Genomic DNA, 23,791 nt, shown 5'->3' with positions numbered 1-23,791 from the left:
GCTTTTCTTAACGCTGTTGAGATCAGTAGATCATGAGCCTCAGAGTCATTTGGAGGAGCTCTATTAAAATTAGTTTTGAAGGTTGCCATTCGTCTGTTTCCATTGTCTAATCTTATGACTGCACACCCGACCTCCTCTGTTTACCACCGGAGGTTTCTGAGAGCCTGTTTACAGCACGATGTTCCAGATATAGAAAAGAACAAACAATTCTCTCTGAATGGAGTGATCTTTGTTTAGCTGTGTTATTTAAAATGCAAATCGTGATGGTACTGAATCTGAGACTGTCAGTCTTCTGCTGGATCAGGCCAGATAACTTCACCGTCACGGCTGCTTGAGTCTGGCGGTCAGACAGCGCCTGCAGGACGAGTGTATAGTGTGCACCATCATCTCTCTGCCTCGGGCTCCATCGCTGACGGCAAACTAACTCTAAATGATTTTAGTAGTGGATGTGACACAACTATTCCCGCTGATTGACAGATTAAACGACCAACTGTGATATCTCTCTCTGAGCTCCTGACGCCTACAGACTGAATTAAACACTTGTCGTAGAGAGCATCTTCAGTCAGAAAAAAGACTGACTGTTTTGTCTCGCTTTCATGTTTTATTAGTCATGTGAGTTTAGACAAACTCACTTGGAACTCATAGAGCATAAACCTACACAAATGTTTGATTAGGTTTGATTTAATTATTATTATGACGTATCTGTAAGAAATTATCTATAATATTTTTTTTCCACTTGTTGCAGTGCATTATATATTAAAGTGCCCCATGATGCTATGTTAAAGGTTGCTAATGTTGTTTTGGAGTCTCCTACAACAGGTTCACATGCATCAAAGGTCAAAAAACACTTTAATTTTCTCATAATAAACTGTATATTGCACATCACATCATTTCTTAAAGTGTCTGAAAACAAACCGTTCAGATTCTGTCTCTCTAAATCCCTCCTGATTGGTCAGATGGCTCAGTCTGTTGTGATTGGTTTACTCTGCTCTGAGTGGTCAGATGCTTTCTTACTTTTTTAAAGATTTTTTTTATCTTGTTTCCAGTCCAAATATCTAAACATTCTTAAATCAAGAAGCATTTTAAAATTATTGCTTTGTTTTCAGAAAAAAATAAGTCAAAAGTTTTTGCTTAAAACAAGCAAAATAATCTGCCAATAGGGTAAGAAAAATAATCTTGTTTTTGGTTTGAAATAAGATTATTTTTCTTACTCCATTGGCAGATTATTTTGACTTATTTTTTCTGAAAACCAGAAAATAATTTTTACTTGTCTACAAAATGCTTCTTGATTTAAGAATTTTTAGATATTTGGACTGGAAATAAGACAAAAAATCTAAGTAAGAAAAGCATTTTTTGCAGTGTTGTGATTGGTCTACTCTGCTCTGATTGGTCAGATGACCAGTCAGTCAAAAACTCCATTTATTATTCTATTTGCAGACTTTTTTTTACATTCACAAAACAGCTACAGTGGTGGTCAGAATTATTGGCACCCTTGGTAAATATGATAAAAAATGACTGTAAAAATAAATCTGCATTGTTTATCCTTTTGATCTTTAATTAATAAAATTAGCAAAAATCTAACCTTTCATTGAAGAAAAAGAATTGAAAGTGGGGGGAAACTCACATTATGAAATAAATGTTTTTCTCTAAAACACATTGGCCACAATTATTGGCACCCTTTTATTCAATACTTTTTGCAACCTCCTTTAGCCAAGATAACAGCTCTGAGTTTTCACCTATAATGCCTGATGAGTTTGGAGAACACCTGACAAGAGATCAGAGACCATTCCTCCATACAGAATCTCTCCAGATCCTTCAGATTCCAGCTCCATGTTGCTGCTTCTTCTCTTCAGTTCACTCCACTCATTTTCTTTAGGGTTCAGGTCAGGGGACTGGGACGGCCATGGCAGAAGCTTAATTTTTTGCTCAGTGACACATTTTTGTGTTGGTTTTGATGTTTGATTTGGATCATTGTCCTGATGGAAGATCCAATCACGGCCCATTATTGGATTTCTAGCAGAAGCGGTCAGGTTTTGATTTTTTATCTGTTGTTATTTGATAGAATCCATGATACCATGTATCTGAACAAGATGTCCAGGACTTCCAGCAGAAAAATAGGCCCACAACATTAAAGATCCAGCAGTATATTTAACCGTGGGCATGGGGTACTCTTTATCCATGTGTGCACCAAACCCATCTGGTGGGTTTGCTGCCAGAAAGCTCTTTTTTTAGTTTCATCTGACCATAGAAGCTGGTCCCGTTTGAAGTTCCAGTCGTGTCTGACAGCTGAATATGCTGGAGATTGTTTCTGGATGAGAGCAGAGGATTTTTCTTGAAACCCTCCAGAACAACTTGTGGGGATGTAGGTGCTGTTTGATCATTTTTTTTTTAAGCTTTTTTGAGACTCAAGACTCAACTAATCTCTGCAATTCTCCAGCTGTGATCCTTGGAGAGTCTTTGTCCACTCAAACTCTCCTCCTCATCGCGCATTAGGATGATTTAGACACACGTCCTCTTCCAGGCAGATTTGTAACATCTTTAGTTGATTGAAACTTCTTAATTATTGCCCTGATAGTGGAAATGGGGATTTTCAACGCTTTAGCTATTTTCTTACAGCCACTTTCTATTTTGTGGAGCTCAACAATCTTTTGCTGCACATCAGAACTATATTCTTTGGTTTTACTCATTATGATGAATGATTAAGGGAATTTGGCCTTTGTGTTTCCTCATGTTTATACTCCTGTGGAACAGGAAGTCATGGTTGGACAATTTCATGTTCATGATCACCCTGGTGTGCTAAAAAATGTAAATATGAATGGAAATATACTTCAGAGATATTTTACTCATAAAAAATTCTAGGGGTGCCAATAATTGTGGCCAACGTGTTTTGGAGGAAAAACATTTATTTCATAATGTGATTCAATGCAATTCAATTCCTTCAATGAAAGGTTAGATTTTTGCTAATTTTATGAATTAAAGATCAAAAGGATAAACAATGCAGATTTATTTTTACAGTCAGCTTTGATCATATTTACCAAGGGTGCCAATAATTCTGACCACCACTGTATATTGCACATTACATGAAAGGTAATATCTGAAAAACCATAATAGTGGCACTTTAACATATAAATGAGATGAAGTTATTTGTGTGACCATGCCCATTTTTCTGACTTTTTCAAGTCTGTTAGTGTTATGTTATGTATTATTAATAGTTTTTCATTTTTATTTCCAAGGAGTATTTCACATAAGATAGCAACATTGTTGGGAAAATGTGAAAATCAAGTCCTTCTTTTATAGTCTGTACTTGCCAACAACAATGTACTCTGTATACTAACTCTATTTTTTTTTACTAAAATCTGTGTGAAGGTGGATTGTACCATTATCGTGTTGTCCTGTCATGTAGCACTTGCTCAAGGTTTAATTTTCTGCTTAAATTTGCATGGCACTAGATGTTGCAGTAGCCACTGAGATGAGAATTGTGCATAGAGTCCATTCCAGGTCTTTAATGAGACCGCTGTAAACTTAACCGCATTTTTCTCCCTCCAACCCCCACGGGCAGACCAAAATTGTGTCATTTGTTGTACTTTTCCTCTTTGTCCATTGTTTGCCATTTAAAAAAGAAAATCAATGCATCTCTCCAGCTCCTTTATTGCGAGGCAGAGAGCGCAGCGGCTTGTAAGGGCCGCAGACGCTCACATTAATATGGATAAGAGAACAGCAGCAGGATTGAGGGAGAAGCGCCTATTGGACTTGGCATGGAAAGAGCCCATTTGTTTTCTCTGTTCTGCTTCCTCTCGCTGCTTGTAATTAACCCCAAATTCTGGGTCAATCTGAATAGTGTAATTGGCTCTGGTAATTTAACCCTGACGTGACTGATGGGGAGTTTTGATTGGATTGTGTTGAGGATGTTGACTGGGTGAATCAAGTGAAGATCATATGATAAGTAACCTTATATATGCTATTGCCGTTCAAAAGTTTGAGGTCAATCAGTTTTCTTTTCAGACATTTTAATGTTACAGAAGAATTCATTCAAAATTCTATTCATCAAAGAATTCTGAACTATGAACTGTTTTCAAGATTGATAACAAGAATAAATGTTTCTTGAGCTGCATAAAACAAGCTTTGAGTTTTTAGTTCTTTAATAAATCTAGTTTTGCATACAGTATACATACTTCTATAGTACTAGCCTATCAGTAATCATAATAGCACAGATTATGATTATATGGTTTGGAGAGTTAAATGCGTATGTTGATTCATCTCACACACATTTTTAATCATTTCTTCACTTCTGTTTTTGTACAAAGTTTTAATTAGTTTTATTACAATGAATTCTTCTGGCTGCGTTCGTTTTCAGGTTGTAATCGAGAAGTCTAATTTTTTTCAGATGATGAAACTGCAGTTGTAACTTTAGCAATCAGTTCAGTCCGCTCTCTCAGATGTCGTGCAATCAGCCGCACAATTGTGGCCGAACAACGCGGTTGATTACAGTAACACTGAGGCTTTGATAGAGCTATTAAACACAATAACCATTAGACCCACAGCACCGCTGCTTAATTTCACTGGTTCTTCCTCATTCTGTCTCGCCCAAATGTTATACCATAACAATATTTTAGATGCCAGCACATTTATTGTTATTATATTATAACAATATACTGTATGTGCTGGCTTATTTGAAAAGGGGGTAATGGGATTGTGTGGGTGTGAAGGGCGAAGCTACAAATTAGTTTGATGAAGGATGATTTATCCATTCTTATCCACCTAATTAGAGTATGTGAGCGGTGTGTACTTGGGTCATTTTGGAGAGAAGAAGTTTTTTTTTTTTTTGAAAGTTAGCAGTAGCATTTGGGTTTTTGGAAACACTTTAATTCAATAGTCCACTTTAGTCATTTTACTAACTATAAGTACACTCTAAAACAACCCAAGTTGTGTTGAAAATGGACAAATCCAGCAATTGGGTTGTTTTAACCCAGCGGTTGGGTTAGTTTTATTTAGCTCAACTATTGTTTAAAGGGGACCTATAATGCCCCTTTCACAAGATGTAATATAAGTCTCTGGTGTCCCCAGAATGTGTCTGTGAAGTTTCAGCTCAAAATACCCCACAGATCATTTATTATAGCTTGTCAAATTTGCCCCTATTTGAGTGTGAGCAAAAACACGCCGTTTTTGTGTGTGTCCCTTTAAATGCAAATGAGCTGCTGCTCCCTGCCCCCTTTCCAGAAGAGAGCGGAGCTTTAACAGCTCGCGCTTCAGTTGCTCAACAACAAAGCTGGAGAATCTCACGCAGCCAAAATGAGGATTGTCAGTAACGGTGTTCATCCTTACATTGTTCAAACCGGAGTCGACACTGATGGAGAGACTCAGGAAGAAGTTACAACTTTTAGAATGAAACTGGACGTTTCTGAACGGTTAGTGGATAAATTTATGTAGTTGCTGTGGAGTTGATTCAACTCATCGACTAGCATGTGCCGTCATGTTAATCTTTTGTGCAAATCCAGTGTCGACCCTCGTTTGTGAAGCAGTCCGGCGTAAAATGACGGCATGATAACAACACTCTACTACAACAACTCTTCCTCTTCTCTAAAGCAGCCCAACATGGCCTCACCCCCTTTGTTGTGTGTTCTCGGGGGCGGGATTTATGTAAATTTTAGGGTTAGTGATGTCACAAACCCAGGAAGAAGCTCATTGTAGTCCCTACCAACTGTTTGTTGTAGTCCTTAAAAGCGATTTCTGTAAAAGAAAATATCTCCCTTTGCATTGAACTTTGAGTGTTGTAACTTTGCAGATGTTGTTTATTCTCAAACAGCAACATTACACACAAGTTAAAAAAATGATATCATAATCAACCACCCCTTTAAAAATTACTGTATTGCTCGCTTAAAATGAACATTTGAATGATTAATAAATGAACATTTATCAATAAGTTTAATGAATAATAATTGAACAATAAACATTTATTAAATTGTTTATTAATAAATGGTCACCTTTTGATTATTATTGTTGCCACTAGTGTCTGATTTTTAATTTCCAGCCTATTTTGGGTTCAATTGAATAGTCCTAAACTAATCGTCTACTAATACTCTAATGAGAGTTAGTTTACATGTAGTTCCAAAGTTAGTTAGTAGAGTATCTAAAGTGGACCATCGAAATAAAGTGTAACCAAATTTTCTCTTGCTTCGCCAATTAAATATTCTGAGATATTAATATTTGTAAAAATGTTGGAAAAATTTGATTAAAATTTGGTTCATTACAGCAAAAGTTCTATAGCATTTTTGTGAGTAAAATAGACAAAAATTAAACAATATTAAGATGAAACATGTATACACCCCTGTTCAAAAGATTAGGGTCAGTAAGATATTTATATAATTTTTATTAATGACATTAATACTTTTATATTTACACATTAAATTGATCAAAAGTGACAGTAAAGACATTTATAATTTTACAAAAGATTCTATTTCAAATAAATGCTGTTCTTTTGAACTTTCTATTCATCAAAGAATCCTGAAAAATAAAATGTATCACAGTTTCAACAAAAAAATACTAAGCAGCACAACTGTTTGAGTGGAAATGTTGAGAAACAAATCATCATATTAGAATGATTTCTGAAGGATCATGTGACTGAAGGCTGGAGTAATGATGCTGAAAATTTCAGCTTTGATCACAGGAATTAATTACATTTTACAATATATTTATATAGAAAACAGTTATTTTAGATTGTAATAATATTTCACAATATTACTGTATTTTACTGTATTTTTAATCAAAAAATGGTGACAATAAAAAAAGGATACACACCCCAAACTTTTGAATGGGAGTGTATTTTTATTTTTTATTATATATCCATTTGTTTTATTAAGGCATAGAAATGAGGCCAGTTTTGAATGCAAAATATTGATTATATTTAAAGGACATTTACAGCAAGACAAAAAAAAAGAAAGAAAGAGTGAAAGCGTGTGTGTGGACAAACAAAGCTATAATTGGCCATAAATGTCGCTAAGGAACAAACTCAGAGAGCAGAGAGCGAAAGCAAGAAATGGAAACCCTGGACTGAATTCGGAGTAAAGTGCTTGAAGATGAGGAGAGGAAAACACTGTCGCTCCACTCATATACAGTACACTGATCCAAACCACCGCGATGAGGCATCAGGAGGCCCAGCGGAAACCTTGAAACCTGGACGCCAGCCGTTTGAGAAATCAGAGACAGAGAACCAGAGCATGAGACTGGGAGGTATAGAGCAGATGGGAGGTCATGGAGAGTGTGACACGTGTGGGAGAAACCAAGAGTGACTCACGGCTTCACCGCATGCATTCAGTGTTCAGAGCCAAACACATGAGCAGACACATTCCCCTGCCAGCGACGATTGTGGCCACAGAGGTGGAAGTAAGCCGAGTCAGTGAGCCGCAGTCTTCTTTATTATTGACACAAGATTTCACAGATGAACTCATCATCACAAGTCATATATATATATATATATATATATATATATATACAGTAATGCTGAAAGTGATGATGTCCGGAGGGGATATTTGGTTTTAATGACCCTACAAGTTTGATTAAACCACCAAAATATGAGGAAAATATTTGATATTTTTTTTAAGTATGAGGGAAGAACAAAACCAATCGACTCCAAGCACAACTATATGCTTACAAAAATCTTTTAATAATATTTAAATAAAGGGTAAAGATGTCAATTTTCCTAGGCCGGACATTAGTTTTGGCTACTGCTACTAAACAGCCTACTGTATACTGTAGATGATGCACTAATACTGATCGTCACTGGATTTTCATGTCGTACAGGAGCTGTAAACAGTTTTGGGGGAATAAAATGTCTTACTACCTGACAGATATCACAGAAACAGCTGTTCTTAAAAGTATGCTTGGATCTGGGACAGTCTTAGGCTCCCTAAGCCAAGGATTTACCAGAGAAAGTTGTCCGTTATAGCGCTTCCATTCATTTCAGTGACAGGAATTACATGATCTGAAATCTGCCATCTTTGCTTATGGGCACATAGTTCTGCTGTCAGATCATTTTTTTTAACCAATGCAATTTGTAAATTGTAAATGCATTTGATTTGTTTACGCTCACAGCTGTTTTTCATTGAAATGCACTTTTAAATCAAATCAAATGTATAGGAAATATAGGGAAATGCATAGGAAATATTTAATAGTTTCGAACGATCTGACTTGCAAGAGAATCACTGATCTGAATATCTGTGCAAAAGTTTCTGGAGGATTTTTTCCTCTGGAAATACAGGATTTTTTTTTTTTTTTTTTCTAGAAAATATTTAGCTAAAATGTAATATTGTTCTAGTTTTATTTTGTTGCATTTAGTGTAAAATGATGTTGCAGTTTTTGCATATTATTTAGTTAGTTTGTTTGTTTTCCAACTATAAATGTCCAACACTAGTGGTCTTCAAAGTTTTTGGCTGATGCTTTTTGCATTCAGTGTTAGTAACTTTGCATGGTTTACATTTTTTTTCAGTGCATGCATTTAATATTCAGTATATTAGAACGATCTGACAAGAGAATCACTGATCTGAATATTTTTTTTCTAGCAATATATTTAGTTAACACTTATTTTTGTTCTACACTGTGATTGTAATTGTTACAGTCGACTGTAAAAAGCAACAGTAAAAACCCATTTATTGATTAAATGTAAGTTTGCCATACGGTGAAAAGTTGTGTAAATTGTAAATGTTTTAACATTGCATTTCATATAATTTTACTGTAAAATTCTGTTATAAAATGTGTTTTTGGTACACTGTAAAAAATATTTTCATGATTTATCATCACAACATGTTTTTCTTTTGTGAAATCAACTTAAATAATCAATGTAGTTCAGATAGCATGATATTTTGAGTTTCTGTTGATTGAACCAATCACCTTCATTGTATTAACTCTAATTTTTAATTTCAATGAACTCAAAATTTTAAGGCAACTTATTTTTTTGTTAAACCAACATTTTTTGTGTGTAGTAAATACTATAGATTTCCATATAATAAAAACAGTAAAAGGATACGTCCCTGCATGACACACCACATATGATTAGATTCTATTTTAATATCTTTGCTGCTTTTTTTTTTTTTAACCATAATTTAACTGTATATGTTTTAGTGTAGTTATTGATATTGGTTATATATTTTCGAGCCTGAGATCTTCTGTTCTGATATTCCCCTCTTAATTAACGTTATAGTTTGCTACTGTTTGTTAGTAGCTTGACTGTAGTTGAACTAAAATCATCAGTAGCTTACAGCATGACAAACTGCTTTCATTACTCACCTTCTGCATTGCTAAATAAGATGAATAATCCAGTCCGTATCTTCAGGTGCTTTATCTGAGCCTGGTGTTCATCATTCGCTCTTTCTGTCTTCTTCCTCTGTTTATCTTACTCATTTCACTTGTTCCATCACTCCTGGTATAACATCTATAAACGTTGAATTACACTCTATATAATTGTTTCTTCTTCTCTTTATCTCAGTTGTGTTTATCTCCATTTACTTTGATTAACTTCACATTATCCTCCCTTTCATCTTTCTGCATTCTTGCCACATCCCTTTTTTCCCTCCATTTATATTCTTGTCATGTTTTATTGGCGGTTTTGGTAAATAAGTCTCATTCATCACTCTTGGTTAGTGTGGCACAGAGCGGCGTCTGCCTCCATTACATTAAGATTCCTGATATGCACATCCTCATCTGTCACACCTCTGAAACCCTCACACAACCATTCAATCGTTTTGAGTGAGTCTCTCTGATGCAGTTTTTTGATGGTTTGAGCATCGTTTTGTCATTGACGAATAAGGTTTTTAAAAGTGTAAAAAACCTAATGTAGATATAATTAATTTTCAATTTTTATTAAGTGTTAACAAAGAGATTATGTGGTTTTTATAATCAGTTAACACTGCTTTTGTCATTTTTTACAAGATGGACAAAATTTGTCACCAAAAAAGTAATTCAGTTCAACCAAAATTTCGGTTTTACCAAATGACACTTTTGGTTATACCGAATGACGATATTTTCAAACAATGCTAACAGGCTGATTTCTAGCTAGCTAGCAAAAGGACAATTAAACATTTTATATTTAGTAAGTTTTTAAAATATTACAACATTTTCCATGTTTTATAGCGGTTGTACCGAATGACCTGATGTTTCGGGTCATGCGTATGAGCAAGTGAAAACATGAATTTTTCGGATAGTTAAAAGAGAGTTAGTAACTTTGCTTCATGACCATGTGGTCCTTTGCAGGTGTCTGAATGATGTCACATCCTGTCACATGATATTGACCACATGACTTGATCCAAAATGGTCCCTTTATAGGTTACTCCGAATGACATCAATGAAATTCATTTTTCCAGACATTCTTTCTCATAACAAAGCAATGACTTCTACACATAATTTTAATGCCATTTTGCACTATGTTGATATATGATATTATAAAATCATGCCAGAATAATAAATATATACATTTATTACATTTTAAGATATTTGAAATGGCTGTATTGGCCTTTGGACGGTTAAACCGAATGACCTTTTGACACTTCAAAATCTTTAAAATACCTTTATATGTAGCAAAATATAATTAAAACCTTTTGGATTCAATAAAAGAGATCTAGTTGTACTACCTTACATACTTTGGATGTCATATCTTTGTTTTTTATTATTATTAAGGCCTAAGAATTGACCCGTCACGTCATTGACCCATTTATGCAATATCAAAGAAAGGATGGGCTATACACTCTCAACTATACACTCTTTAAAATAAAGGTTCTTTATTGTCATCTATGGTTCCATGAAGAACCTTTAACATCCATGGAACATTTCCATTGCACAAAAGATTCTTTATAGTGGAAATTGGTTCTTTAGGTTTAAAATGTTCTTCACACCATTTTTTAAAATGGTTCTTTTAAGGACCGTTGCCTGAAAGGTTCTTTGGGGAACCAAAAATGGTTCTTCTGGCATCGCTAAGAAAACTACCTTTGGTCTTCAAAGTTGTTAGCAATTTACATTTATGCATTTGACAGATGCTTTTATCCAAAGTGATTTACATTGGTTTGCATTTTTTCAGTGCATGCATTTTGTTTATGTTTTGTGTTCTTTTGGGGAGAGGGTATGCATCTGAATTTTGCAAAGAGTTGAAATCACTCACTGCATCTTTAAATGACTGTTTTACATTAAAATGCTGCACTTTGAAATCAAACATTGCATAGGAAATACTTTGTGGAATGCTTTGAATGCTTTGAGCATCTTTTTCTAATAGCTGTGCTGTCTGTATTTATCAAAGAAAAGTTGGCCAAAATTTCAAACTATAGTGGTCTTCAAAGTTTTTAGCATTTTACATTTGGCAGATGCTTTTATCCAAAGTGACTTACATTGCATTCAAGGTTGACATTTTTTCAGTGCATGCATTTTGTTTGGTTTTGAAGAGAGGGCATGAGGTTGAATCTTGCAAACATCGCTCAGAATAACTGTTTTACATTATAATTCTGCACTTTGAAATCAAACATTGCATAAATACTTTGAGGAAGGCTTTGAGGGTTTGCTGTCTGTATTTATCAAGGAAAAGTTGGCCAGAATTACTATAGTGGTAACTTTGCATTCAAGGTTGACATTGTTTCAATGCATGCACTCCCTGGGAGTTGAAGCCATGACCATGGCGTTGTCAGCACTTTCTACTGTTTGAGCTACATTTTAGTTTCCTATTATTTCCCATTCTGTCTTATAAAAGTAAAAATAAAAGTAGTAAACATTGCTTTTATTTTGGCTGGAATGAGTGGAATGGAATCAGAAATAGTTTCTGTACAAATAAATAAATAAAATTCTTTCATGCACCTGTGAAGTGCACTTTGAAACAGCAGAGCTTGTGAACCATCACGAGTGTTTTGTAAGCTGTTGCTGCAGTGCTTGTTGAATCCGTTCTTCAGCAGTTTGACTTGGCTGTGCTGCTTTGGCACTATTGTGTGAACAGGACTGAGAGCAAACACACACAATGCCAATGCGTCACTCTTACTGAAAACAGAAAAACATTCATGACTCAACCTTCAGTGTTTTTGCCACATCAGGTAAACTTATGGTAGACCACGTAATACACTTTCTTTTGTAATAAAATGAACATACAGAATAACTTTGATAAAAGCTGCTCTAAATGATAAATAGCTGATTCTCTTCAAGTTTTTATTGAGAAGACTGAGATTTTAGTGACTGTTGCTCGGTCAGACTGTGCTTGTTCTGCCATGCATTTATTTACCGATTTTAACAGAACTTATGTGATTTTAGATTGTGTCTTTGTTGCTATTTCTGCCACAGGACACATGCAGCAGCTCATATTATATTTCCTGATAACATTTTTTAGAAGGTTTATTTATCCAGGGTTTTGAGGGCTTGACCACCTGTCCAATTGCGCCTCCTGTGAGAAACTGCAGATGAGTTTTCAAGTTATGACCAAAGTTGTATAGGGAAATAATATGATATTGAAACAGTTTAAAACAAGACTTTGGAGAAGTGCAACTTGAAGTCAGTAAGTAAATATTGTAGAATCTTTACATTTACTTTCACATTCATTATGAACATGTTCCGCTAACACTTTTTTTTACATCATATAACTTTGTTGTCATTTACATCCTAAAAAACTTAATTTACTTACATTTTGAACAATACTTTGCTTGAAAAGAGTTTGTGCTGTCTTTCTTTAAAATAAATTCCACTTCATGTGATATTTTCCATCTAATGCAGTGTCATTCAAGTGGGAATTTTGCAACAGACATGATTAATTTATGTCTTTTTCTAGGCTCTGCCAACTGTGTCAGGCTGTTGTAAAACTCTGAAAGCCCTTTAACGTGGTGAAGGCCATTAAATGACTGGGTTATCAGTCACACGTGATCCAACAGGAGAGTTTTTGACCGTCACGCTACAAACACAGATGTTGCGGTCACATCTAAGCAAAAGAAAATGTCTGATAAAGAACTGAATGAACTGTATTGTTACTTCACACATTCTTCTGGCAGGGATTTCATTTCAATTTTCATTTCAAACACTTTATTTGTCTCTGAAGGGCAATTCACAAGGCCACATAGAGTAAGAAACAATACACGTCAAAAACACCTCACATTAAATAAAAAACACAACGTGCACAATATACATATATTCTACAACAAGCCAATATCTAAAAAGCAATGCACTGATAATAAAAATCTTGCTGATTCTGATGAGCTGTTAATTATTTTCATGGCCGATAACTGATAACTGGCAGATATTATAACGCAAAACTGTTTTGTCTGCATTTAATTAGAAGTAAGAATAAATATTAATAAAAAACTAAAGTCAGTCTTTTTTTAAATGCATGAATTTAGGTATCACAACATTATAATGTACAGTATTAAAAATAATTATTTTATTTTTATCTGTATGTAGTTTAATTTTATGCAAAGTAGCATAAATGAGTGTCGCGTCGGTCTTTTCGCGTGATGGAAACGCCTGATGCCTTGCATAAAATTGTATGATTTTATTCAAAAAGATACAGAAAATAAATATTTAGGATGTTAAAATATGTTCTCAGAATTGTACACTGATTATTTATGGAAGGTTATGGAGTCAGTCATAGCATTTTTCAGCTACGAGTGAAACGCAGTCGGCGGTCTGAAGTTATCAGTTCCCCCGCCGAACGCGAGTCATCTCCGGCACGAGATCCAGCGCCGTTACAGTGGAAACAGGACAACAGAGACTGGTCCATTACACTCGAATTACTTCTAAATGTTTCATTTTTACTTCTAATATTTGTTAAATGAACTTAAATGTAGGCACTATGTATTAAAAACTATATAAAATAATGCTATACTATAAAATATTATCGAAAATAAAGGAATTATCATGCAAACCAGTGGTTGTGTGGAGTATTTAAAAAAAGTTTAGAAGATTTAAGTTAATTCGTAAACATTAACTTTAATTCATGTATGAAGCAAAAAATAAATAAATAAATAAATAAATAAATTAATTAAAAAAAATACTGGGTTAAATAAACAACCCAATTTGCTGGGTAAAATGAACCCAACATGTGTTCTGTCCTATATTTACCCAGCCCTTGGGCTGAAAACTAATATTGGCCAATAATCAATTACCCAGTTAACTAAAATACGTTCTAAGAATGTTTTGCTAACATTCCTGTTAAGTTATGAAAATGTTAGAAAACATTACGGAAACATTCCAAACATTAAAGAAACATTCCATTTTGCAAACATTATTGGATTGTTACTTTTGAATGTTCTCTGAACATTCTGAAACAAGTAGTAACATTTACAAATGTTAGACGAAGGTCTGTGTTGCAGAAAAAAGTGTTCCATGAATGATGTATAGATAATGTCTACATTCTGAGAACATTATTAAAGCCACAAACCACAAAATTAAAAAAAAATACATTTATGTATTTGTTGACACTTTTATCCAAAGAGACTTATATTGCATTCAAAGTGCATAATCATGTAATCAAAACATTTTTTAACTATGTTGTATGTAAAAACATAAAAATAATGTTTTAACTATTAAGACAGAACAGACCCTGTAAAGTTTGTGTGATATGACATTCAGCTACCATTGGCCAGAAGGCTCTTGAAATGTGTCGTGTCCCTTATAGACAGAATAACACAAATCAAACATTCAAGACAGCCTTCCTGCATTAATTAATATATTTTTGGCCTATATGGAAGAAAATCAAGCGCATCTGTGGACCGATGTTGATTGTACTTTAATAAAGCCTGGAAGCAGAACATGAAACAAACATAGTAGAGGGATCAAACGTCTCTCTTTCGCTTGTTTCAGACCCGGGGGGAATAAATATGTGCACTGATATAGTACAAGGCTTTGCTAAATAGCACTGTTACGCTTTTTAAATGCAAATGAGGCTGAGTGAGTTTCAGAGACATGGAGAGAGCGACCCATTTCCAGAGTCTGTGATGATGAGTCAGGGTAAGAGAGCGTGGGAGTGCGGACACATTTAGACCGAAGGGTCCGTTCTGCACAAGCAAAAGCACCGAGATCTGGGACGAACCGAACTAGAGGATCTGGCAGAATCATGAGACAAGGCTAGAGATTTCACCCAGACTTTGTCTTCTGCATGCATTGAGTGATTGAAAAGCCCATGCTGTGATGAATCCCGCCTGTGAACACTTGTTGCAGAGCTTGAAGATGTGCATGTCCTCGCATTCATTTATTCGGTTGGCAGCCATGAAATAAGCCCATAATGAACAGTCTCTTCAACCCTTTTAAGTTGTTAAGAGATGCATTGACTTCAAAACAGGTCCAAAATAACTCCACACATCTACATTATACACACAATACTGGTATACAGTAAGGTTTCATTAACTACGTTCATTAACATAAACTTAACAATGAACAATACTTCTACAGCATTTAATAATCTTAATGTTAAGAATAATTCATCAATAATAATACATTTTATTCCACTGTGAACTCAAATGAACAAACTATGAACAATTGTATTTTATTAATTAACATTAAGAAACAATAAATGCTGTAAAAATACAGCTCTATTTTTTTTCAAGGTTTTGATTTTGTTTAAGTCTACTAGAACAGGTTTTCATGCTTGAATGTTGATTATTTTCCTCATATTGCAGCTCCTCTCTTCTCAGTCTGTCAGTAACGCTCTGTTTGGTTCCTGTCTCTGTGAAGCCCCTCCTTCTGAAAAGCACAATGTGCTCTGATTGGTCGGCTGGAGCAGTGTGTTGTGATTGGTCGAGCACTTCGAGCGTGTTTGGGAAATGTCCCGCCTCTTACCATAACCGGCAGTTTCAAAACACTACTAACTAACTCAACCAGGCCCCGCCCCTTTATTCTGCGTATGAATTATTTAAATGAGGAAAATTGTGAAGAAAACTCAAGACTATAATGGAGGCATTTCAGGGAGTTCAGAAACAGTGATGTAGAGAATAACTTCCACTGGAGGGACTGTGTGACTTTGCAGAACTTTTTCATGCTCAAACAGCAACATTAAACACTAAAGAACGATGAAGATGGAAAAAAGCATCATAGGTCCTCCTTAACAAATGTTAACAAAAGTGTTACCCAATTATCTTCTGATTGGCTGTGTCATGTTGTTTAGAAGTTTTTTGGCCATTGTGGACAGACTAATTGCTTGTTGCTGAAAACTTATTTCACAGTGTTACATAATAAAAATATGTTTATGAAAGGCAGTTAAAGTGAAAATTGTAAGAGAAGTGTCTCGTAGAAATATGGATTTTGTATCCTGTCATGTTGCATCATGTTGTTTGCAGACGGTCCGTTTTTGTAATACATTTTTACATTTGCTAAAGAAAACTAGTGCAATAACTACTTGCAATTGTGACTTTTCTCGCAATTGAGTTTATAACTCGGAATTGAGAGTTTATATCTCGCAATTCTCACTATATTTCTCGCAATTGTGAGTTAGTCCCCCGGTTTCACAGACAAGGCTTAAGCTAGTCCCAGACTAAAATGCATGTTTGAGCTGTTTTAACTGAAAGCAACTTGTACTAACATATCTTAAAATATGTCATTGCCATTGTTTTGTCTCAAGATGTACACCAGTACACCATGTTTTTTTCTAGTGAAAGTTTATAAAAGCTACTTAAATGCCCTAATTGAACTAAGGCCTAATCCTGGCTTAGGCTAAGCCCTGTCTGTGAAACCGGGCCAATATCTAGCAATTCTTACATTATATCTCACAATTCTGACTGTTTCTCGCAATTGAGTTTATAACATGCAATTGTGAGTTTATATGTAGCAATTCTGACTTTATTTCTCGTAATTGTGAGTTTATATCTAGCAATTCTTACATATCTCGCAACTGCGAGTTTATAATGCGCAATTGTGAGTTTATATCTAGCAATTCTTACATATCTTGCAATTCTGACTTTATTTCTCACAATTGTGAGTTTATATCTAGCAATTCTTACATATCTTGCAATTCTGACTTTATTTCTCACAATTGTGAGTTTATATCTCACAATTCTGACAATATAATTCATTATATATCGAGTGGAAAATTAAAATCTTATCAAATAAAAACATAGGTTCAGCTGGCAAAAAGGTTTGTGAATCCCTGATTTAAGGTATAATTGACACCTATAGTTATAAACAGTGCAGGACATACTGAGGGTTAGGAGTAACTGTAGTATGACCAGTAACAACATCTCTAATCATTGAGCATGGCACTCTGAATGTGTGTGTGTGTGTGTGTGTGTGTGTGTGTGTGTGTGTGTGTGTCTGTGTGTGTGTGTGTTGTAGTGGTGATGATGATGATGATTACGAGACTCGGGAAGTGTCCGACCCTTACTGTGTGTCATTGAATTTTATTACTGCTATGATTCCCTGCTCTTAATATTAACAGGAGGCATTTATTAAGCTGAGGTCCGCAGAGATTCATCACCCTCTCTGTCTCGCTCTCCTCTCCCGAATGTCATTTTCCTTATTATATCTCTTTTCTAGGGTGACTGCAAATTCACCCCAGCAATTTTTATTGATTAAACTTTCCTTAAAATGACCTGCCCTCTCTTGCAGTATTGGAAAATATTGCTTTTTTCTTTCTTGTCCAGGGATTCAAGTGTGAACTGTATTGGGACCCTAAACCAGATATAGAATAATTAAAGTCCTGCATCTGAGATTATGGTAATTTCTTGTAAATTTACAATACAATTGCTGTCAGTTGTTCTCTTTTCGCAGGCCTGGCTCACAGAGATTCATGAGTTCGCTCAGCAGAATGTAGTGATCATGCTTCTGGGTAACAAGGTGAGTGTGAAGCATGCTGAAATATTATAGATACTTCACTTATTCGAGATCTGAAACCTTATGACCTTTGGACTCGCTGTGCACTTATGGCATCAATTCATAAATAATTTATATAGAAAACATTGATTAGAAATCAAAGCTAATACATAATGCATTGTTTTTTGATTGATCCATTGATCGATCGATTGATTTTTCAGGCTGATGCCACACATGAAAGGGTTGTGAAGAGAGAGGAGGGTGAGAAACTGGCTAAGGTGTGTTAAATCAACACACAAACACACACAGGCATTTTGGTCATGCAGACGAAAAAAAAAAAAAAAAATAGCAACCTTTAAAATGGGGACATTGAAGCACTGATCCCACTGTTTGTAAATGCAATATGCATTATATTTAGGGTTCATTTGTGTCTGCATATTGTAAGGAAGGAATAAGACAAATGTTCTCTTTCTCTCTAAAGGAGTATGGCGTTCCCTTCATGGAGACCAGTGCTAAATCAGGTCTGAATGTGGAGTTGGCCTTCACTGCTGTGGCCAAGTAAGTCACTCGTTTTTCAGGCCCAGACGGAATCTGTGCCTGCAAAATAGAGCTGAGAGTATCACACTCTTATTGGCAGCTGAAAACATGGTCAAATTAGCCACAATATCTAATAAATGTACACGCACATGGCAGGCGATGCCATTCCAAATTCAGGACATTTTGTGTGGGCCGCTTATCTGTACTGATCTATCTTTATTATGGAAGACAACAGTTTTTGAACACATAACTTTTACAAGATTTTATGGAAAAGTGTGTCTGTTGGTGAAAACAGATTTTTGCATTTGCAAAAAGCAGCATCTTCTTCAATTTAAAGGGTTAGTTCACTCAAAAATGAAAATTCTGTCATTAATTACTCACCCTCATGTCGTTCCACACCTGTAAGACCTTCGTTCATCTTCAGAACACAAATTAAGATATTTTTGATGAAGTTGTTCAGAGCGGCAGTGTCACGTGATTTCAGCAGTTTGATACGCGATCCGAATCACTGATTCGAAACAAAAGTTCTGTAAAGCTTCGAAGCAGTGTTTTGAAATCGCCTATCACTAAATACTGTAGAAAAGACGTTATTTGGGGGTTTTTTTGCGCACAAAAAGTATTCTCATCGCTTTATAATATTAAGGTAGAACCACTGTAGTCACATGTTTTAAATATGTTTTTAGTACCTTTCTGGATCTTGAGAGGTTCGGTGACATTGCTGGCAATAGAGGCTTCACTGAGCCATTGAATTTCATCAAAAATATCTTAATTTGTGTTCCGAAAATGAACAAAGGTCTTACGGGTGTAGAACGACATGAGTGTGAGTAATAAATTACAGAATTTTCATTTTTGGGTGAACTAACCCTTTAACCAGTTTAAATGAGTTTATACCAGCTAAAAATTTATTTACATTTACAATGCCAATGCAAAAGTTTGGAATAATTAGGATTTTAATAATTAAATAATTAAGGTTAAATAATGTGCCATTAGGGTTAGGGGATTTATTTTGAACAAGATTTAATGAGAAAGTGTGTCAGTATTTCAGCACAAAAAGCTGCATCTTAATTCGTCTCAATAAAATCAGGGCCAAAATTGTGCAGTGTGCACTGGGCTTTATTCATTAACCACCGTAATCCAACTGAACAACATCTAAACATGCTAGTAAAGCTTTACACAATGCATATTTAAATTCTGTTTCAGTGCAAACACACCTTTTATTGTAAATGTTTAATAAGTGGCATGTTTTTGAGTGTGTTGTTCCCAAAATGATAGTTTTTTGCCTGGTGCAATTAATGTTGCAGGTTTGGCAGAAGTAACTGATCTATGATGGAGAAAAGCATTATCTATACATGCCGCTTTAGCCATTTAAACAGCTGATTTAGGTGTCGGATCACAGATGCTAGACACAGGTTAGTCCACCCAAAAATGAAAATTCTGGCATTAATTACTTGGCCTCTTGTCATTCCACACCCTTAAGACCTTCGTTCATCTTCAGAACACAAATTAAGATATTTTTCATGAAATCCGATTGCTTTCAAATGCCCAGAAAGCTACTAAAAACATATTTAAAACAGTTCATGTGACTACAGAGGTTCAACCTTAATGTTATGAAGCGACCAGAATACTTTTTGTGTGCCAAAAAACCCCAAATAATGACTTTATTCTACAATATCTAGTGATGGGCGATTTCTAAGCACTGCTTCATGAAGCTTCGAAGCTTTACGAAGCTTTTGTTTCGAATCAGTGGTTCAGAGCACATATCAAACTGCCAAAGTCACATGAACCATTGACATTTCAAAACGTTTCGAAACACTTATGATGTAACGAAGCCTCGTTTACTGAAATCACGTGACTTTGACAGTTTGATAAGTGCTCCGAACCACTGATTCGAAACAAAAGATACGTAAAGCTTCGAAGCTTCATGAAGCAGTGTTTTGAAATCTCCCATCAATAGATATTGTTGAATGAAGTCCTTATTTTGTTTTTTTCGACGCACAAAAAGTATTCTCATTGCTTCATAACATTAAGGTTGAACCACTGTAGTCACATGAACTGTTTTAAAAATGTCTTTAGTAGCTTTCAGGGCATTGAAAGTGTTAATTATCTTGCTGTCAATGGAGGCCTCACTGAGCCATCGGATTTTATCAAAAATATCTTTGTGTTCTGAAGTTGAATGAAGGTCTTACGGGTGTGGAACGACATGAGGGTGAGTAACTGATGACAGAATTTTCATTTGGGTGAACTAACCCTTCAGATCAAAGTAATCCACTGCATCCTCAAATAGGGATATCACACAGTGCAATTTGTGTTCAGTGCTAATTTGTGGGTGTGTTTGCGTCGTTACCAGATTTGCCTAATTCCTTCATTGAATCTTGTGCTTAAACAGCACAGACAGCATGTGCAAATAAACAGCAGGCACAAGTCATTTTTAGTGAATTCCCCCCTGAGTTTAAAAAGGAAACTGATGTCTCCCTCCCCGTCTCTCAGGGAACTGAAGCACAGGGAGATGAAGGAGCCTAACGAGCCAAAGTTTCAGCTGCAGGAGTATGTTAACAAGGAGATGAAGGGAGTCGGCTGCTGTCACTCCTAAACTCTGTCTGTCTGTCTGTTTGTGTGTTTTTCCACTTTCATCCTCTTCTCTCGCATAAATTAGATGCCTGTCAGATATTCCGTGTCTCTGGAGACTTTCATTTTCAAATGCTGTGTTCTTTCTTTGGACCTTCATGCAATTCACAGCTCGCAAACAATAGCGAACGGCACAAAGCGAACAGAGAAGCAGTCATCAGAATGCAATAGGCACGTGCGTAAATATTTACACTCCCAATAAATGCGGATGTTTCATCACACTCTCGAATTGTTCTCCTGACCCACCTCTCTAAGCAGCTGTGAATGTATGTCCAACACTCATGATCAGTTGTGTCAGATCTCACATGTACAAATCATTAATTCCTAAGTTAATGATGAGCTTTTCTGTGGCAGCTTCTCTTGAACCCAATCATACTCTAACTTACATTGTGTCAAAGTGTGTTATAAGGTAAACAGAGAATTAATTGTGTGTGTAAAATCATAATTAACAAAGACTTATCTTTTTATAAAATGGAGTTTTCTGTGCTTTCAGTCTCAATCTTGCAAAATGAGTCCTGATGCACTTTGTACACATTGAAATATGTGTGGAAATGCTTTAAAATTACATTAGAGAAATTGTTTGGTTTTTTTTTCTTGTAAAATGTTCTTTTATTAAATGAAACAGACTGCATTCCTGTAACTTAATTTTCTTGTTTTGTTTCTCGCCCAGAACATGGCTTTATATGTTTATAGCTGATTTTTTTTCTTCTTTTTTTTTTCTTTGGGTGACTTTTTTAAAATCTTTCATAGTTTTAAGGTTAAATTTGACAGATTTTCTCTTTTTTTGTGTACAAACCATCACGTACTGTATTACTCTAAGGCTCGTCAAAGTCATGAACAGATCATGTGACATGATAAAATGTTTTAACATGGATGGAAAGTTTAAGCTAGTCAAAAAAAGTAGTCATCCGTATACATATTGACTCTTTACAATTTCAGAAACACATACGCTTCATAATCATATTCTCGGTTGCACTTTATTATACACTATATGTGTATACTAACCTAAGAAAATAGGCTACTGCACTGTAAAAATTATTTTTATGATTTATCACAACATTTTTTCTTTTGTCAGATCAACTTAAATAATTAAAGTGGTTCTTATAACACAATATTTTGAGTTTCTGCTGATTAAACCAATTTCAATGAACTCAACATTTTTAAGGCAACCAGGTAACTTATGTTTTTTTAAGCTAAACCAACATTTTGTTTTTTCAGTGTGGTTAATATATAACTGCACGGGTTAAGGTTAGGGTTCAGGGTTAGTTATTGTAACTACTATAATAAGTAGCCTACATAGTATGTATAAGCAGAAGAGTAAAATAAAGTGCCACCATATTCTCTCATCATTGTTATTTGTCAATGTCTTTTCATAAAATATGAATGTATGTAATATACATGTGAAAAATATCAGTTGGCGATTAGTTTGCATAATACATGATTGATGTTTTGTTGAATGCCTTTACATTTTTTGTCCTGTACGCTAAATATATAGAAAGCTTTAACTAGACATTAGTTGCTTTAAGTGATGGTCAGAATGTGCCAGAATTAAACAAATTGATGTTATGTCAAGATACTATGCGTACTGTAGATCGTTTAATATATCGTGCTGTAAAAATATTTTCATTTGAAGAGTTTTCACCTGGAGAGTACTATGCCTTTTGCACTTTTGTTCTCGTTGTTTTTCTGTTGTTGTTGTTCTTATTTTTTATATCACCTGGAACTAATGAAATACCAGTATTTAGCCTGAAATTAATATTTTGTTGTCAGAAAATTTGTACTTATGTGCCATTTTTAGCTGCTGAAAGAATTTTAACCACAAATCAACTAATGTATATAAGGTAAACTCAGTTTATTTTCCCCTGTATGAAGAAATTACATGAACAGGTTATATCACAGAAATGACAAGCAATGATATACAGAACTTTTTTCTATCTGAAAGTGTTGACGACCTCCACGCTGTTGTTGTTTTTTTCAAGGTTTTTATGTAACGTGTATTGTATTCCCAACAATAAATTCGGACAGTGAAGTGAATTCTGCATTGTAATATTATCTCACAGCGCCCCCTCCTGGACACGACATCATATTGCTTCTCCTTCCTTACAAAAATAAACATGCAAATCTAAGTTCCTCCAGCATGCCATAACTACTTCAGTTATTATTGCCTCTATTTTCTAAATGATGCTTTTAATGTTTACAGATTTCACAGAGAGAAGTGTGATATCAAATATAGCCTACATGATTTTATTTATGCAAAGCCAATTACAAAGAAGAGAACAATACAATCAGAAGTAATTAAACCAAACAATTAATCTTATTTCAGGTCATTTGTATCTCTGATATTTCATAAAAATCACTTTCAGCAGGTTAAATATGATAAACAAGGAGAGCATGGCTTCTTGAACAGCATTGGCAGGATCCTTTCTTAAAGTCATTTATAAAATGTAATAAATTTGCTTTGCAGATAGCGGATTTCTTTTTTATGTAGGCCCGTATGGTAAGTATATAGTACAGTAGGCTATACAGTATAGTTTTCTGTTAAAGGTGCACTTTATAATATTTTTGTTCAAAATTAACAAAATTTAATAATGAGTCATGATCAACCCTTCTTCCAAAACATTGTTTTGTCTTGCCCTGATTCACTGTGAGCCTTTTATAAGCATTTATATTTTAGAACGGGCGGGATGGTTTTCGCGGGAAATTGCGTGCATTCGTCACTTGCCCGTGTGAGTCTCGTCATATCCGTAAATAGAGAAAAGTTGCTCCGGTGTGGTGAGAAATCGAGTCCCCCCAGGAATCGGGTCTCCTTTACGACATTTTTACGATCCCATTGGTTCAACAGACTTTAAATGGGTAGTATTTTTAGCGCCTGATTATAATTCCG

General features: G+C 35.1%; 1 protein-coding gene across 1 annotated transcript in view; it reads left to right on the top strand.

Moving 5' to 3' along the window:
- LOC127523504 (ras-related protein Rab-26) overlaps positions 1–22,941 on the top strand; it is a 97,205-nt gene extending 74,264 nt beyond the window's left edge. The window contains exons 6-9 of the mRNA XM_051914264.1: positions 17,704–17,769; positions 17,967–18,023; positions 18,227–18,303; positions 20,770–22,941. Of these exons, the coding sequence (XP_051770224.1) occupies positions 17,704–17,769; positions 17,967–18,023; positions 18,227–18,303; positions 20,770–20,872 (303 nt within the window). The 3' untranslated portion in view covers positions 20,873–22,941. The remainder of the gene's footprint in view (positions 1–17,703; positions 17,770–17,966; positions 18,024–18,226; positions 18,304–20,769) is intronic.
- Positions 22,942–23,791: the final 850 nt, after the last annotated feature.

This window comes from Ctenopharyngodon idella, chromosome 12 (genome assembly GCF_019924925.1).
Source record: "Ctenopharyngodon idella isolate HZGC_01 chromosome 12, HZGC01, whole genome shotgun sequence".
NCBI lineage: Eukaryota > Metazoa > Chordata > Actinopteri > Cypriniformes > Xenocyprididae > Ctenopharyngodon > Ctenopharyngodon idella.
The sequence above is the reverse complement of the archived record's forward strand: the minus strand, read 5'-3'. Positions and strand labels throughout refer to the sequence as shown.